This window comes from Sphaeramia orbicularis, chromosome 20 (genome assembly GCF_902148855.1).
Source record: "Sphaeramia orbicularis chromosome 20, fSphaOr1.1, whole genome shotgun sequence".
Taxonomy (NCBI): domain Eukaryota; kingdom Metazoa; phylum Chordata; class Actinopteri; order Kurtiformes; family Apogonidae; genus Sphaeramia; species Sphaeramia orbicularis.
In genome coordinates, this window is record NC_043976.1 from 30,724,283 (window position 1) to 30,743,829 (window position 19,547).

At 33.3% G+C, this 19,547-nt stretch overlaps 1 protein-coding gene across 1 annotated transcript in view; it reads left to right on the plus strand.

Moving 5' to 3' along the window:
- Positions 1-19,547, plus strand: part of LOC115411062 (cadherin-18-like) — a 134,632-nt gene that overhangs the window by 105,278 nt on the left and 9,807 nt on the right. The window contains exon 3 of the mRNA XM_030123004.1: positions 5,866-6,160. Within this exon, the coding sequence (XP_029978864.1) occupies positions 5,866-6,160 (295 nt within the window). The remainder of the gene's footprint in view (positions 1-5,865; positions 6,161-19,547) is intronic.

Sequence of the window (19,547 nt, forward strand, 5' to 3'; positions counted from 1 at the left end):
TGATGAAAACTCAGAGTTAATTCAAAGGATTTCATATCAAAACAGAGAAAACGGAAGAAAAAGTGACCAACACTTTCACCAAAACTCTTGTTTTTTGATGAAAATTTTTTGCAAAACAAACATCTTTGCAAACATCTTTATTGATGAAGATTTGGGTTGTTAAAAACACTATTCAATAGAGTTGGAGAGAATAAATGCATCAACTTTTATGTCATTTTAATTCATTTAATGTAGTGATTTATTCCGAACATGCAATGAAAGTTAACATATATGCAAACAAGCAAAACATGCATAATAATACAAATATCAACAATCATAACAATCTTAGACAGAAGAACAGATCAGATTAGACTTATTCATTTTCTATAATTAATCCTCGTCGGGGTTGCCGGGGGTGACGGTGCCTATCCCACCTACCTGTACGTGTTGCCAGATCATCACAGGGCTGAACAACCATTCACTCGCACGTTACATAAGAGACTCATTTTTCTTTCTGCAGCATTGTCAGGAAAACTAATAACCTTGGAGCTTATCGATATGCTAGTGTTTAATTATTTGGCCCTGGGGTTTTGGTATCCATCTCGAAGTATTACATCATCCAGCTAAATGTGACCATCATCCAGTCAGACACATGCGGGCTCACAGTCCTGGTGGATTCCTGCAAAAACAATCATACAGCCTGGCTTCGACTTAAACAGAGCATGATGCCTTTGTCTTTTACTCATATGTTTATGGAGTTGACTCTGTGCTATATTTAGTCATAATTACAGCCTATGGAACATCTCTTAACTGTTACATTTAACCCTTATTGTTGACATTATCCCTTTATAGGGCACTCATAGGAATACTCTGAAATTCAACATTTCAACTTTAGTGTGGTATTAGAGGACATAACAAGACTTAATTACTTTTGTAAAAAAAATTTTCTCAAAATTTTTATTGCTATGTAGAAAATCAAGGTTAATTAAGTTACCATATTTGGCCTTAATTAAGTTACCATATTTGGCCTCTTACCAAATATGGTAACTAAGTGGGTATTATTGTTATGAAATGGACAGTTTATTTTTGATATGGGTATTATTGTTATGAAATGGACAGAATTTATTTTTGTTTTGGACATGTGTATTATTGTAATGAAATGGACCGAGTTTATTTTTGTTTTTGATATGTGTATTATTGTTATGAAATGGACAGAGTTTATTTTTGATTTTGATCTGGGTATTATTGTTATGAAATGGACAGAGTTTATTTTTGATTTTGATATGTGCATTATTGTTATGAAATGGAAAGAGTGTATTTTTGTGTTTGATATGGGTATTATTGTTTTGAAATGGACAGAGTTTATTTTTGGTTTTGATATGTGTATTATTGTTATGAAATGGACATAGTTTATTTTTGTGTTTGATATGGGTATTATTGTTATGAAATGGACAGAGTTTATGTTTGATTTTGATATGTGTATTATTACTGCTACAAAAGGGACAGAGTTTATTTTGATGTGAAATGCTGTTGCGAAGTGGACAGAGTCTGTTTTATGATATGTACAGCATTTTTGTGTTTTGTGCTCTGTCAGAATTTAGTCTGTGTTGGATTTTTGAGTTACTTATGGGATCTGACAGGAATTTAGGGAAGGTAGAGGGACGGGGTAAGGGGGTGGGAGATTATACATTATGATTATATATTACAAGTTATGTCTGACTGTCTGTCTGTCTATAAATATTCTATTACAACATTATGTGCTACGATATATATATATATATATATATATATATATATATATATATATATATATATATATATATATATATATATATATATATAGTCATTAACTGAACATTAAAGCTGGTGCCTACAGCCTCCATGCTTTTTACTGGTGAATCTGTTGCAGAGGATAATGTTGTTTCCATGTTTGTTATGGAGCCTCTGAACGTCCAAATGTGTCATATCTGATGATGACGAAAAGCTAAGAAACTTTATCATGAAGCTTGTGTTCACAGCTCAGCAATGAGATCTACAAATATAAAATATAAAATACCCTCTGTATCGGCAGAATGATGCACTATCAATGCACAAAGAAAATAGATTGTTCTGGTTATACTCAACTGTGACTTCGCCCTGAGGGGAAAAAAAAAAACGAAAAAAATTCTGTGTTTTATAATATGTTTTATTCATGGGTGACAATGAAATTGTTTCATTAATGATGTTGCCATGGCGCCCTGGCTCTGAAATGCACTGGTGCTGTATATAAGTACATTTATGAAGTTAACACTATAACCCAGCTGAGCAATTGGCATGAAAGTTGTAATCCTCTTGGTATCAATTATGGCTGAACAAGTGCCTCGGTTTCATGTTCCTCTCTTCGGGTGAGAAAACGGCAGCGTTCTCCCATCTTTAAAAGTCTTGTAAGGAACTCCCCCCCCAACATTAATCTCTAAAGATGCATTTCTTCAGCAATGCTCTGGTAAAGTCATGCCTGAGAGAGGAATATTGAATAGTAAAACATATGAGTTAAATGTTGGGTTTTGTAGATGAAACACGGGTCAAAGACCGCTGTGCAGTGGTGCTACGGTTATAGAGAACAAACGCTTTTAAATATCAAAGGTAGAGGTTATACGGAAGTCCTGAAGATACATTTATCATGTAAACAAGGGTTAGTACCTGAGGATTTTTATTTATTTTTTAATCGCGTAATAATAATAATAATAATAATAATAATAATAATAATAATAATAATAATAATAGCATTTATGAAGCATTTTTCATTCAGTGGAATTTAAAAAAAAAAAAGAAATATATATGTATACTATGAATTCCCCTTAATTGTGTGTGACTTTTATTTGTTTTATCTTCTGGTTGTGTTTTTAGATGCTCTTTATCTTATTACTGTGTATCCATTTTTTTTTTTTTTGCCAGTTTTAGTATATCTTGTATTTATTCTTATTTTACTCATTTTTATAATATATCTTGCATTTGAATCTGCAGATTTGTACAGCACTTTAGGCGCTTTACGTTGTTTTAAACATGCTATATAAATAAACTTGACCTTGACCGTAATGATTTAATCCAAAATTTTCTGAAAACTGCTGAATCCAATCACAGTTTCTTACATCTAATATTCGGTGGTGAGAAATAACACACAATAATTAACTTGTTCATTCTAGTACTTAATTTTACTGATACATAGTTTATTCAGTTATACTATATTTACTTCTGTACTAACTATATACTCCATCTTCCATCTCAGTAGTAAATATTTAAACCTTTTCCTCCACTATGCATATTTGGCAGCCTGATTGATTTTCAGATTATTTGACATAATTGATAACACAATAAGAGTTTATAATACTGCATTATTTTAAGGAATAAACCAATTCTTGATTATCCCACCCCCCAAAGAGGAGGCAATGGGTATTGTTTTTTGTTTGGTTTGTTTGTTTAACACTCTAGCAGCAAAACTATTGGTTGAATTCATACCAAATTTGGTTTATAAATTGCCAGTGACCCAGAATAGATCTCATAAAATTTTAGGAAAAGTAGGTCAAAGTTCAAATTTTTAATTAATTTTTACAATCTTTTTTCCTCATTTACTTGCAATGGGCAACATTTCACATGTCTGCAGCAGGAAAACTATTGGTTGAATTCATACCAAATTTTGTTTATAAATTACCAGGGACCCAAAATAGATGTGATTGCATTTTGGGAACAGTAGGTCAAAGTTCAAATTTTTTAAAATAAATTTTTACAATCTTTTTTCTTCTCGCATTAACTTATAATGAGTGAAATTTCACACGTCTATAAAAACATAAATTTTGTTTCAATTTACTTCAAACTTGCCACATATATAGAGGCAATTGATATGGTGACATCAGCTGGATCGATGCCAAAATAAGTTACAATATGTGTGAGGGGCGGGGTTTGTTGGGTCTGGAACCACTTGTTAATGATTTAACCCTCCGGTATCCGGGTGAGCCTTTTAGGCACACTTTGCACTTCATGTTAAAAAACTTCATATTATTTTTCACAATTTAAATAAGGTTAGAATTCAAAAGCGTCTTGCATCTTGTAACATATTTATTTATTTATTTTGGTTTGGTATAATGTTTTTGCATCATTTCGTCAGGTATATATTTACCTATGTTTTGTACTTTCTGGACATGTAGTTCTGCACTTGGTTTTGTATTTATTTCGTACTGTCTTTGGATGTATTTAGTTTGGTTTGCCTGACTTTATACAGTATGATTTCATAGCTAGTTGTGTATAGCTAACCATTAAGGCTATTATTATTTAGAAGGGGGCAGGAGATATAAGATTTTCTTCGTCCTGCTCCTTTTCGAACATGGGTGTGTACATGTTTGTTTACTTGATGAAAAAAAGTTGTTCAATTGTGCATGATCTTTAAAATTCTGGCCACCAACTAAAATGTGCACATTGTAAACAAAAGAAAATTACAAGATTAGCATCTGTCTCCCATGTGTGCCTAAAACGCACTATTTCTTCCATTTTCTTCCATTTATCTATTTCCTGGATTTACAAAAATAAAATAAAATTACAGCAGAAAAATAAATCAATATATAATTAATAGTTTGATTTATAGGTGTGCATTTTACGCACACTTGGTGACAGATGCTAGTATTTTTGAACATTTGACTTAGCGCCAAAAATAATAATGCAAATTAACCAGTGTTGCTGTTAATCATTGACATATGCCAGGATGAAAAAAATCAAATAATATGTGATCCACTTCTTATGTAGTATATTGAAAAAAATATTTTTTTGTGTTTTTTGCATCCAAAAAAATGGTTTGTTTACATTACAAACATGGCATTTAAAGGGTTAAAAATGTAACAATTATTGAGTATTTGGTATTTTTACTTATGGCTCAAGTTGATGAAATAGAAAAAAGTGTTAACAAAATTAAAAAAAACAAACAAACTGTATGAATTTTTTTTTTTTTTTGACATTATTCCACAAGTGTGCCAAAAAGGCACACTTGGTGCTTAGTAAGGCCCTTGCTGGACGGGATACTGGAGGGTTAATCCCACATTTGTTTACCTATATTACAGGGGTGTCAAACTCATTTTAGTCCAGGGGCCACATTCAGCTTAATTTGATCTGCAGTGGGCTGAACCAGTAAAATAATAACATAATAATATATAAATAATGTCAACTCCAAACCTTTCTCTGTTTTAGAGCGAAAAAAGTCAATTTACATTATGAACAGGTTTACATCTACAAACTATCCTTTCAAAAGATGTGAATAACATGAACAAACTGAAAAAAATAAGTGTAATTTTAACAATATTCTGCCACAGTTTATCATTTACACATGTACATTATAACTTCCAGATCACAGTGGATCTACTAACACACAAAACATTGAATATTGATATTGAATATTGGTAAAAATTGTACTTACTTACATTCTTCTCTAAAGACATTTCAGGCTGTTCATATATGTTCAGGTTATTCACATTTTTTTGCACAATTATACTTTGTTTTTGTGTAAATACATGAAAATATTTACATTTACAAAGAGAAATATTTGGAGTTGTCATTATTTTTATGTTATTATGATCGTATTTTACTGAATCCTGCCCATTTGAGATTGAATTGGTCTGAATGTGGAACCTGAACTAAAAGGATTGTTAATATCTTAGTGTAATTTTTGCATTTCACAAATTCATCCCAAGGGCCGGACTGGACCCTTTGGTGGGCCGGATTTGGCCCCCGAGCCGCATGTTTGACACCTGTGCTCTATCACATTTTTTTTTTTTTAAAACCCTGAATCAGAAGCAGCTGTAAGCAGTGATTTAGGCGACGTTGTGGTTTTGATATTCACATCTTCTCTCTGCCTTCCCTCTGCAGCTTCACTCAAACTCAGATAAAGGCGATGGATCCGTCAGGTACATTCTGAGCGGAGAAGGAGCTGGAACTATATTTATCATTGATGAAGTGACAGGAGATATTCATGCCACAAAGAGCCTGGATCGGGAAAGGAAAACGCATTATGTCCTGCATGCACAAGCCTTGGACCGCAACACAGAAGAGGCCCTGGAACCAAAGTCGGAATTTATCATCAAAGTACAAGACATCAACGACAATGCACCCAAATTTCCAGATGGACCCTTTGTCGCTTCGGTGCCTGAGATGTCTGAATTGGGTAAGTACGCTTCAAATGAGGAAAAACTAATTAAATCAAGTTGTTTTTGTTGCTTTTTTTGCTGCTTCTGTAGTGAGAATTCTTTCAAGATCAGGGGTAAAAAAGTAAAGTATCATGACAGGACCTGTGGTTTTACATCCTCTGTATAAAACAAACAGAATCAAACAATGCTTAACCCTTTCATGCATGAACTACAAGAACCTTTATCAAGACTTTTTTTTTTTTTTTTTTATGATTTTATTCCATTTAAAAAATGCAATTAATTTTTTTTTATTAAGCTATTTTTCATGGAGTTGCAAAAATGTCCACTCAGCTGGACACCATGCATTTAATTTTTGAAGCAAAGAAACATATATTTACTGATATACTGTGTAAAAACTATAAAATTAAAACATTTTAATACTGCTAATCTGATGTTTTCTCACATTTTAACATACTCTGATACTAGTCATTATTCACTTCATGGAGATAATATGCAAAAAAAAAACAAAAAAAACTTTTTTGTTAACCCTTTCATGCATGAATTATGAGAACCGTAGTAAAGATTTTTTCTTGAGTGTTTTTATTCCTCCTTACACATGAAAAAAAAGATTCAATCAGTTTTGTTTTGTTTTTTTTCATGGACTTACAAAAATGTCCATGCATTTAATTTTTGAAGTAAAGAAATGTGTGTTTAAAACCCAATATCAGAAAGTACGGAAGAGGATTAGGGCCACTGAAAAAAAAATAAATAAACTAAGGTCTAATATGTATTTCTTCTTATTATTATTATTATGAGAAAAAAAGTCTGAATTCTGAGATTAAAGTCAGAATTCTTAGAAAAAAGTCAGAATTTGGAGAAAAAAGTTAGAATTCTGAGCTTAACATCAGAATTCTGAGTATAAAGTTAGAATTCTGAGGAAAAAAAAAAACAACAGAATTCTGAGTTTAAAGTTAGAATTCTGAGATTAAAGTCCAGTGGCCCTAATCCTGTTCCGTAAGAAAGTAATATGAAAACAATGAAATAAAAACATTTTTAATGCTGCAAATCTGATGTTTTCTCACATTTTAACATACTCTAATACTAGTCATTATTCACTTCATGGAGATAATAGGCAATAAAAAAAATTAAAAAAAAAAAAACTTTTTTGTTAACCCTTTCATGCATGAATTATGAGAACCTTAATAAAGATTTTTTCTTGAGTGTTTTTATTCCTCCTTACACATGGAAAAAAAAAAAAAAAAGATTCAATCAGTGTTTTTTTTCTTGGAGTTACAAAAATGTCCATGCATTTAATTTTTGAAGTAAAGAAATGTGTGTTTAAAACCCAATATCAGAAAGTACGGAAGAGGATTAGGGCCACTGGAAAAAAATAAAATAAACTAAGTCCAATATGTATTTCTTATTATTATTATGAGGGAAAAAAAGTCAGAATTCTGAGTTTAAAGTCTTAGAAAAAAGTCAGAATTCGGAGAAAAAAGTTAGAATGCTGAGTTTAAAGTCAGAATTCTGAGATTAAAGTCAGAATTCTGAGAAAAAAGTTAGAATTCTGAGTTTAAAGTTGAGAAGGCCAAAGCTGTTTGGAAGCACTGCAATGTTTAATTATTTTTTATCACCAGAGTACTGCAAGTCTGAAATATCACATAAAGGCAATACACGCTGTTAATGCTGGCAACCCCCCATATAACTATGCGATTAATCATGATTAATCGCAGAAATCTATGTGATTAGTTGCGATAAAAAATTTTAATTGCTGCCCAGCACTAAAAATTACTCTTATTTTTTCAGTTTGTACATGTTATTCACATCTTTTGAAAGGATAGTTTGTAGGTGTAAACCTTTTCATAATATAAATTAACTTTTTTCACTCTAAAATAGAGAAAACTTTGAAGTTGACATTATTTATATATTATTATTATGTTGTTATTTTACTGGTTCGGCCCACTTCAGATCAAATTAAGCTGAATGTGGCCCCTGAACTAAAATGAGTTTGACACCCCTGGGTTAAAATGACTTAAAAGACAGTATTAGCATAAAGAACAGTGATCAAACATGTTATTACCCAGCGACTTTATACTGTGTCCTCTCTGCGATAATGTTCTCCAGAATGTTTGATCTTCTGTAAGCCAGCCGAGTCCTCTTTTTTTTTCATCTTTGTTTTATTGTTGCTGTGATGGTTTCCCGGGTGGGCAGGTCTTTATAACCACTCAATAGTGTCTCCACAACAATCCCCCGATATGGAGACTGCGGAGTCCTCCACATCATGGTGCAAAGAAAAGCCTCTATCCACCTCCTCTGAGACAAGCAGCTCCTCGTCTGCTCAGCATCATGTGGCAAACATCTATATTTTATTTCTTTATCCTAGCATTCTGTTTTTAGCTCGGGTGAACAAAAGCGACCCTTTTCTCAGTCCAACCGATTCTGCCTCAGAGTACAATAGCTTAAAAGTATGTTGTTCACATATTTCACAGCAGTCCCTAAAAACATATGTAGGTTGTCCAAACAGAAGACAAACTTCTGTCAGACTGATTCTAGATCACCTGTCGTATAGGATGGGGATTTTACGGCACTGACAGTTTGTTGAAAACAGTCCAATCATGTCTTTACCCTATAATGCTAAATGTATCATATTTACCTCCGCCAAGGAGGTTATGTTTTTGCCAGAGTTTGTTTGTTTGTTTGTCTGTCCGTTAGTGTGCAACATAACTCAAAAAGTTATGGACAGATTTTGATGAAATTTTCAGGGTTTGTTGGAAATGGGATAAGGAAGAAATGATTAACTTTTGGGGGTGATCCGGAAGAAATCCTGGATTCTGGATCACTTTGAAATTTTCGTTAACATTGTGGTAAATGGGGCCAATATTTTCGTTTCCCAATATCTCGCTTAATTATTGACCAAAACTCATGAAATTTAACTCAGGAATTGACAATGGGGTCCTCTATCACATTTCAAAGGCTGATCCGGATCTGATCCAGAAGGCGGATTTTATCTCAATTTATCTAAAAAATGGGGGTGCCCTTACTTTTTGGCCTACTGTGCCTTTAATATTAAAGGTAGAAATTTCTGACAAGCGCCATCGTGTAGCTCAGTCAGTTCCGCATCGGGAGTATGCCACCGGATTTCATGTAGCTTTAATACTTAAGGAGCTACAGGGGTTGGACAAAATAATGGAAACACCTTCACCTCAAGATGATAATGCCCCAATCCATACAGCTAGAATTGTTAAAGAATGGCATGAGGAACATTCTAATGAAGTTGAGCATCTCGTATGGCCGGCACAGTCCCCAGACCTCAACATTATTGAGCATTTATGGTCAGTTTTAGAGATTCAAGTAAGATGTCGATTTCCACCGCCATCGTCTCTAAAAGAGTTGGAGGGTATTTTAACTGAAGAATGGCTTAAAATTCCTTTGGAAACAATTCACAAGTTGTATGAATCAATACCTCGGAGAATTGAGGCTGTAATTGCCGCAAAAGGCGGACCTACACCATATTAAATTATATTTTGTTGATTTTTTTAAGGTGTTTCCATTATTTTGTCCAACCCCTGTAGATCCAGAAGAAAACCGCCATTACGAGAAATGTGATTTTCGTGAATAACTACTGAACTAATAAGGATATAATTATGAATCCAGTTGCTAATGGTATGTTTTCATGGTCAAGGAATCTTAAAATATAGGTAAAATAAATATGGGACTAATATTTATGGTGGAAATCACAATATGGGGGAATTGTGCAAATCTCATGCAATTTGACTCAGGGATTTACAATGGGGTGTTCTATCAAATGGCAAAGACTGATCCGGATCTTTAAAAAAGTTATGGACAGATTTGGATGAAAATTTCAGGAAATATTGATAGTGGCACAAGGAACAAATGATTAAATTTTGGTGGTGATCGGGGGGGGGCACTGATCTGCCTTGGCGGAGGTCTGCGCTCTCAGAGTGCTTTTCTAGTTGATACATGAGTTTTGAAGCCTTCTACATCAGGGGTCTCAAACTCATTTCCTTTCAGGGGCCACATTCAGTAAAATATTAGCATAATAACCTATAAACAATGACAACTCCAATTTTTTTCTATGTTTTAGTGCAAAAAAATAAATAAATAAATAAAATAAATTATGAAAATGTTTACTTTTATAAACTATCCAAACAAAAAAGATGTGAATAACCTTTACTGTGCTAAAAACATATGTAGGTTGTCCAAACGGAAGCCAAACTTCTGTCAGACTGATTCTAGATCACCTGTCGTATAGGATGGGGATTTTATGGTACTGACAGTTTGGTGAAAACAGTCCAATCATGTCTTTACCCCATAACGCCAAACGTACCATATTTGATACGTGAGTTTTGAAGCCCTCTACATGATCAGTGTGATTTTTTTTCTTAAAAAACCTGATGTAAACAATTAGATACATGCAATACACAGATAATATGGAACGAACACCACAACCTAGCCTACAGCCCTTCTTCCACGGCCATATTCAAAAAGAGAATATTGCTCAAATTAACACAACAACAAAAATTGGTCTGACTTTTCAAGTGCCACATGCTTTGTTTTGAGTTCTCTTTTTGATTTTCTCCTTTTTCATTCCCCATTGACACTACAAGACTGTCATTAATGAGGAAGGAGGCAGAACTTTGCCAATTTTGAAAGGGAATTACCAATTTGTTAGACATGTTTGTATTATATTATGTTTTTGTTGGTTCAAAAATAATAATATGTGAGCATTGAGACCTGATGTATCAAATATGATACAAAATTGAAACTCATACATGGAAATTGATATTTGAAAAAAAAAAAATTGGGGTGTTTAGAAGGACCAATAAAGTCTCCAGTTTCAAAGAACTGGAAATTTCTGTCAATGCTTTAATGGTTCAGGCTTTACAGGGTTAACCCATAAAGACCCGGTGCCACTTTTGTTTCAGTTCCCAAATGAATTTTTCTCTATATTTAATCTTTTATAAGTGATTTATCACCATTTATTTTAATATTATCCTCTGTATTTTGCATTTTTCAGTGTAAATCATGGATTTAATTCAAAGGTTATTATATCAAAACAGAAAAAAACTGCAGAAAAGGTGACTTTTTCAGTAAAATACATCGTAAACCCAGTGTCTCCATCCACTGTCATTGATCCAACTCCATGGGTTTTACTGGTGAATCAATGTTGTAGAAGGTGACGGTGTTTCCATGGTAACTACGGAGCCTCTGAACATCCAAATGGGTCATATCTGATGACCATGAAAAGATGACAAACTGTATTTTACACCAATTATTTCCATGTACTGATAGGATTAATGGATCAACAGTGATTTAACTTTTTATATCAGTAAATGATTTTAGTCGCCAGTGGATGTTTGGGTCTTTATGGGTTAAATGCCACTTTCCATAGCAGAAAATAAGTTGAAATACTTACTGAAAGGCATCTCAAAGAGAAAATGAACAGCTTCATCTGATTTCAAGAGGGAAATGTGCGAAACCGATTAAATATGCAAACCCCACTAGACCTGTAGGCGCCCTCTTTATAAACAGTCAATATCTCCCTGGTTGTTTTCATGAATATTCATGAACAGATAGGCCTGACACACATACAACTTTGCCAGTCAGTATAATTGTTTCTAAATCGGATGTGTCAAGTACATGTCTTCATCTCCTGTGAAAACGCAGCCCCGTATATACCAATGCATAATGTTTATTACGACTTACAAAACAATATATACAGCCTGGTTAAAAAGAAAGTAAACAGGTAAGAGACTTCCATTGTATATTTATAGCAGTGATTAATATGTTTCAGCTACAACAAGTGATTTAACCCTAACTGATGAAGCAGTATCTTATTTATTATTTATTTATTTAGCACACAACAGTTTAATACAGTGTTGATTTAAAATATAAAAGAAACAACACAAAAAACAAAATACCAAAAAATAATAACATGTGCATGAAGCAGTGAGTAGCTTCTCATTTCGTAACCCATAAAGACCTAGTGCTACTTTTGTGACAGTTCTCAAATGAATTTTTCTCTAGATTTAACCTTTCTTAATCCTTTATAGGGCACTCATAGAAATACTCTGAAATTCAAAATTTCAGCCTTAATGTGTTAATGGAGAACATAGCAAGACTTTATTGCTTTTGTGAAATAAAAACAAAAACAAAACAAAAAAAACCCATATATGTGTGTATATATATATATATATATATATATATATATATATATATATATATATATATATATATATATATGTGTGTGTATGTATATTTATTTATTTATTTATTTATACAGGGTGGGGAAGCAAAATTTACAATGAACATTTAGTTGTTTTTTCTCAGCAGGCACTACGTCAGTTGTTTTGAAACCAAACATATATTGATGTCATAATCATACCTAACACTATTATCCATACCTTTTCAGAAACTTTTGCCCATATGAGTAATCAGGAAAGCAAACGTCAAGAGTGTGTGATTTGCTGAATGCACTCGTCACACCAAAGGAGATTTTCAAAACATAGTTGGAGTGTCCATAAAGACTGTTTATAATGGAAAGAAGAGAATGACTATGAGCAAAACTATTACGAGAAAGTCTGGAAGATACTATTAAAGAAGAATGGGAGAAGTTGTCACCCCGAATATTTGAGGAACACTTGCGCAAGTTTCAGGAAGCGTGTGAAGGCAGTTATTGAGAAAGAAGGAGGACACATAGAATAAAAACATTTTCTATGATGTAAATTTTCTTGTGGCAAATAAATTCTCATGACTTTCAATAAACTAATTGGTCATACACTGTCTTTCAATCCCTGCCTCAAAATATTGTAAATTTTGCTTCCTCACCCTGTATATACATATATATATATATATATATATATATATATATATATATATATATATATATATATATATATATATATATATGTCACAGTAGAGATTGAAATCCAGTAGGATTAGTAATCCTACTAGGACAGATTGAAATTTTAGTTTGTCCTAGGACAAACTGAAATCCTACAAGACATTAGGATCTGAAGATTGGAATTCCAATCTGTCCTAGGAGAATTTGCAATCCTACTAGGACAGATTGTAATTCTATTTGGAAGTGGGATCTGAAGATTGGAATTTCAGTCTGTGCTACGGCAAAAAATATAGAATTCTGTCAGGACAATCTCGAATTCTATTAGGAGAATGTCAGATTATATCAAAATGTATGGGAAATAGACTGAATCATTTCACAGCCAAAATGGCTTGGCAACAATTAGATAATAATAAAATTGTATGTTGCCATGGCAATGGGTTGTTTACAGGTACGTTTTTCAAATTCTACCGATTTCTGAATACAAATGTGTCTCATTTACATACCAATGACAGTTACAAACGGCCATTGAATAAGGTTGGACCAGATAGGACAGCTGGCATCCTGGTTACAATGTGTATTGACCTAAGGGCCATATACTGTATCTAAGATATGAAAATAATTCAGCTGGAATAGTGATGGCGAAATCGTAGGACAGACTGAAATTCCAATCTTCAGATCCCACTTCCAATCTTCAGATCCTAATGTCTTGTTGGATTTCAGTTTGTCCTAACTAAAATTCCTATCTGTCCTAGTAGGATTACTAATCCTACTGGATTTCAGTCTCTGCTGTGACATATATATATGAGGTCAGTTGACTACCTGAAGGTACTGAATGACCAGGTCTGAAAATCAGTGGATTTTCTCTTTGCTGATGACACTCGCGTATTCCAAAATGACAATACCAGGATTTATTAGGATCAGATTGTGAAAGAGTGGTTCAGGGAACATGAGACATCAGGTCCACACATGAATTGGACACCACAGAGTCCAGACCTGAGCCCCATTGAGAATCTTTGGAATATTCTTGAGAAGACTGTACATAGTTGCGTGACTCTTCCAGCATCAATACAAGATCTTCAACAAAAATAATGTAATAGTAGTGGCTTTTCCACTGACCTACTAATTGCGTAAATAAACTTGCACATAAAAATTTACCTAATGGAAAAACGTCAATATCGCCAAAAGTCTGATTTTTTTGATTAAATTTTTTGTGCTGGCAAGAGGTGGTTTTTCGGGTGTAGCGCAAATGGTATATCACGCAAAACTGCAATGGAAAGACCTTTTTTTCACAACTAGAGTCAGATGAATTTAAAAAAATGATGTTGATGGACGTTACAACAAGCGAAGAAGAAGAAGAAACATGTCGCAGTATGTGTGGACACACCAGGAAACCCAGTCATTTTTTAATTAGCACGAGATAGAGGGGTAATATATAATAATAATGAATATATCTGTAAATCAACACCATATTCCATTGTCGCTATGTTTATGGAATGACTTCTTGTGTCAATCTCGTGATAATAAATAAACAAATCATCGCATTTATGATTTAATGGAAAAACCGACATTACGCACTTCTGTTTTTTCGACATTTATTAAATATCTGTAAAGTTTGTCCAATGGAAAAGCGACTATTGTGACTTATCGAAACAACACCACTGTAAGCTAAAGCTATTGAATATGATACAACTTTGTGATCATTATTGTCAAATAAATCAGGTAATCTCAGGACTAAATGAGTGTAAAATAGGATAATGAAAATACACTTATCCGTGTATATTGGCATCCTTCATTTAATTCTAACAAGACTACTCATTTTAAAGTTTTAGTGTCGGTTTGAAACTTCACCGATGGTTGCACAAAAAGAATCAATCACCATTGATGACCCAAGGGAGGAAACCAAGGACTGTGAAGGGGAAAATAATTAGCCTTTTTTTTTTTTTTTTTTTTTTCCCCCCGCCCCCTCTTTTGCTCATGTCTATTAAAGTAATTCCTCTTCGGTTCGGCGTCTGCAGCGTCAAATCGGCTGTAACAATCAACTGTCCTCACACTCCAGAGCGCTAATCCCCCAGCATTTGTCAATACTGGTGCTCCCAAGTGCAAGAAGGGGCTGTCAGGGAGTGTGGCAACTAATTGGTTGTGATGTTCTTTTTTCCTGTCTAAATTGATTAGCTGGGCACATGCCAGTCAGTCCGGCATTACCGTTTCATACCTCCCATTTAATGCTACAATCTCATTTTTTTTTTGAGTGCTCAGTGAGAGGATATCAATTTTCTACCGCTGTATCTTTCCCATTTCAGTTGTGGCAGAGTTGTAAATGGACATGGTGGAGGTGCTCGTCTTTCCTGTCCAACCATTTCAGTTCTGGTAAATTCACTATTTAACCCTTTCATGCATGAATTATGAGAACCTTAACCCATAAAGACCCGGTGTTACTTTTGCGGCACTTACCAAACAAATTTTTCTCTATATTTCACCTTTCTTAAATGATTGATCACCATTTATAAGAATATAATCCTCTGTATTTTGCATTTTTTTCAGTGAAAATCATGTATTTTCCTATATTTAATTCACTAATCATAGAGATGTTCATACAAGCTCAGATTAAAGTTGAAGATTATGGTATAAAAAACAGATAAAACTGAAGAAAAAGTGACATTTTAAACAAAAATAAATTCAATAAAATATATCATTAACCCATAGAGACCCAAATTTGCTCATGAAATTTCAGATTAAAGTTCAGTGTTATGTAAAAAAAAAAAAAAAAATCACTTTTTAAGCAAATATATCAACATATACATAACTGAGCATTAAAGCAAGTGTCTCCATGGGTTTTACTGGTGAATCAGTGTTGAAGAAGATGACTGTGTTTCCATGGTAACTACAGAGCCTCTGAACATCCAAATGGTTCATATCTGATGGCCATGAAAAGATAACAAACTGTATTTTACACCAATTATTTACATGTTTTGAAAGCTTTAGGGGTTCAGAAGTTATTAAACATTTTAGATCAGTAGGTGATTTAGGTTGCCAGTTGCTGTTTGGGTCTTTATGGGTTAATCAAGATTTTTTTTTTTTTTCCTGACTGTTTTTATTCCTCTTTAGGCATGAAAAAAAACCCAATGTGATTGATTTTTTTTTTCTTTTCTTTTTTTTTTTTTTTTAAATCAACCTGTTTTTCATGAAGTTACAAAAATGTTCACTCAGCTACACCATGAATTTTATTCTTGAAGTAAAGAAACATGTATTTAAAACCCAATATCATAACGTGATATGAAAACAGTGAAATGAAACCATGTTTAATGCAGCTAATCTGATGTTTTCTCACATTTTAACATATTCTAATACTAGTTATTACTCACTTTATGGAGATAATATGCAAAAAAAATAAATATTAACAATTGATTTCCACTCAAGAACCAATCAAGAACAGCAAAGTTACAATAATGGTATGAATTGCAGTTTATGAGATGATGCATGAGTGTCCACTGTGTTGGTTGATGTGGAACTAAAACAACAAAACCCATGAATATACAAGAGAACAGCTGAAGAGTAACTGTCCACTGTAGTGACCACTATGCATGAAAGGGTTAAAAAGGTTCCGAAACTACCCTGGCAGAGGCGGTGGCTCGGTTTAACTTGATAAAACGAGTGTTAGAGGAACTAATGTAAGAAAATTGAGTGGAATCGCACACGTGGGTCCACTGGTGGAACCATTTCTAAACAAATAGATGTCCGTTCGGAGGGGTGACCTGGTGTTTGCACTTACTTTTCCACTTATTTTGCCTCGTGATGATGTTAAATAGACAGATCTGAAAGCAGGCATCTCTGTAAACTCATATGTCTGTGAAATGCTTTCCTATTAACCCTTTCATGCACAGTGGTCACTACAGTGGACGGTTCTTCTCCAGTTGTTCTCTTGTATATTTATGGGTTTTGTTGGTTTAGTTCCATATCAGCCAACACCGTGGACACTAATGCACCAATCCCATAATACACTGACATTCAGACCATTACTGTCACTTTGCTGTTCTTGATAAACCTGATCTGCAGTTACGTGTTAAATTAATTGCTATTTGGTATTAGATGGTAATTAACAGTTTTCTTAATCAAGAAGGTTTTTTTTTTTTTGCATATTGTCTGCATGAAGTTACTAATAACTAGTATTAGAGTATGTTAAAATGTGAGAAAACATCAGATTAGCTGCATGAAAAATGTTTTTATTTCATAGTTTTCACACAGTTTATCACTTCCTGATGATGGGTTTTAAATACATGTTTTTTGTTTTTTGTTTTTTGTTGCGTCAAAAATTAAACACATAGTGTCCAGCTGAGTGGACATTTTTGTAACTCCATGAAAAACAGGTTGATAAAAACATTTCAATCACGTTGTTTTTTTTTTTTTTTTTTTGCATGCCTAAACAGGAATAAAAACACACAGGAAAAAAACTCAACTAAGGTTCTCATAATTCATGCATGAAAGGGTTAATAGAAAATGGTGACGAAAGTATCGTAATATATAGAATAATTGACTTTTTATTACTTGATATTTCTGTTCTCAAAAGACCCATAAAGACCCAGTGCTACTTCTGTGGCAGTTGTCCCAAATGAATTTTTCTCTATTTTTACCTTTCTTAACTGAATTATCACCATTTTTTTTATATTATCCTCTGTATTTTGCATTTTTTTTTGGTGTAAATCATGTATTTTCCTATATTTAACTCACAGATCATGTAGATCACAGGTGTCAAACATGCGGCCCGGGGGCCAAATCCGGCCCGCCAAAGGCTTCATTCTGGCCCTTGGGATGAATTTGTGAAATGCAAAAATTACACTAAGATATTAACAATCCTTTTAGTTCAGGTTCCACTTTCAGGTCAATTCAATCTCAAGTGGGCAGGACCATTAAAATACTATTATAATAACATAAAAATAATGACAACTCCAAATGTTTCTCTTTGTAAATGTAAATATTTTCATGTATTTACACATTTTTTTTTTTTTTTAATTTTAACAATATTCTGCCTGTTATTAAAAGTTTTGTGTATTTGTAGATCCACTGTGATCTGTAAGGTATAATGTGCAAGTGTAAACGATAAATTGAAGCAGAATATTGTTAAAATTACACTTATTTTTTCAGTTTGTTCATGTTATTCACATCTTTTGAAAGGATAGTTTGTAGATGTAAACCTTTTCATAATGTAAATTTACTTGTTTCATTAGAGAAAAGTTTGAAGTTGATGTTATTTATATATTATTATGTTATTAATTTACTGGTTCGGCCCACTTCCGATCAAATTTAGCTGAACGTGGCCCCTGAACTAACATGAGTTTGACACCCCTGATGTAGATGTTCATGAAAACTCAGAGTAAAATTAAAGTTAATTCTATCAAAGCTGAAAAAAATGAAGAAAAATGTACTCTTTTTAGCAAAGATATTGCAAATTGCAAAGATATTGCAAATTGAATGCAAAACTAAGTGTCTCCATCCCCTCCATCCCCTGGGTTTTACTGGTGAATCAATGTTGTAGAAGATGACAGCATTTCCACAGTAACTACAGAGCCTCTGAACGTCCAAATGGGTCATATCTGATAACCATGAAAAGACGACAAACTGTATTTTACACCAATTATTTACATGTATTGATAGAATTAGTGGATCAACAGGTACTAAATAGTTTATATCTGTAGATGGTTTGTGTCACCGGTGGCTGTTTGGGTTTCCATGGGTTAACATATTTATTGGTCACTGTGCTAAAATCAATACATGACATATATGTAGATGAGGATCTGAAACCTATTTCAGTTAGCTGTCTGTAACATGGCAATGTGGAATTTGCTGCCAGTTTAATGGAGCTTTAACTAAATTATCAGCAGAGTGAACAGACTTTCAAAGTTAAGAGGTTCAGCAAACATGCGTATTGAGTCAAGTGTTAATTATTTAAAGAGTTGAATCATCCTTAACCTTAATAGTTGCAAATCTACAGTTCTCAAACACTTAACTTGAAGTAGATTATGAACAACTGCAAGTACAGTGTACCGCTCATTACTGCAGGAGTGAATATTGAGTTCATTCTCGGTCAATATTTGAGGTAGGAACTTTGAGAATGTAAAAGAAAAAAATGAAGCAATAGAGTTTGTGGGTTTGAATCCTCACTGGCCTCATGATTGTAGTCGCATTTTTCCATCTCAGTGTCTATGTGCACTGTAAAAAAAAAAAAAAACACATAATTTTCCAGCAGCAGGGGTGCCGAAAAAATACTGTAAAATAATGGAAAATAACCATCTCATAAAAATACAGTAATTTTCCATAATTAAAAACAGTTTTTTGCCCTAACTTTACATGAGATTTTGCTTTTTTTTTTATTAAACTTTTTAAAGTTTAATAAAGAATATTTGCATGTATTAAAACAATCAAATTACGGGTTGGAATCTTATGGGTTTGAATCTTCACTGGTTTCATGATTTGAGTTGCATTTTTACATCTCAGCATCTATGTGCACTGTAAAAAAAAAAAAAGTAAAAAAAAAAAAAAAAAATTTACGGCAGCAGGGGTGCCAA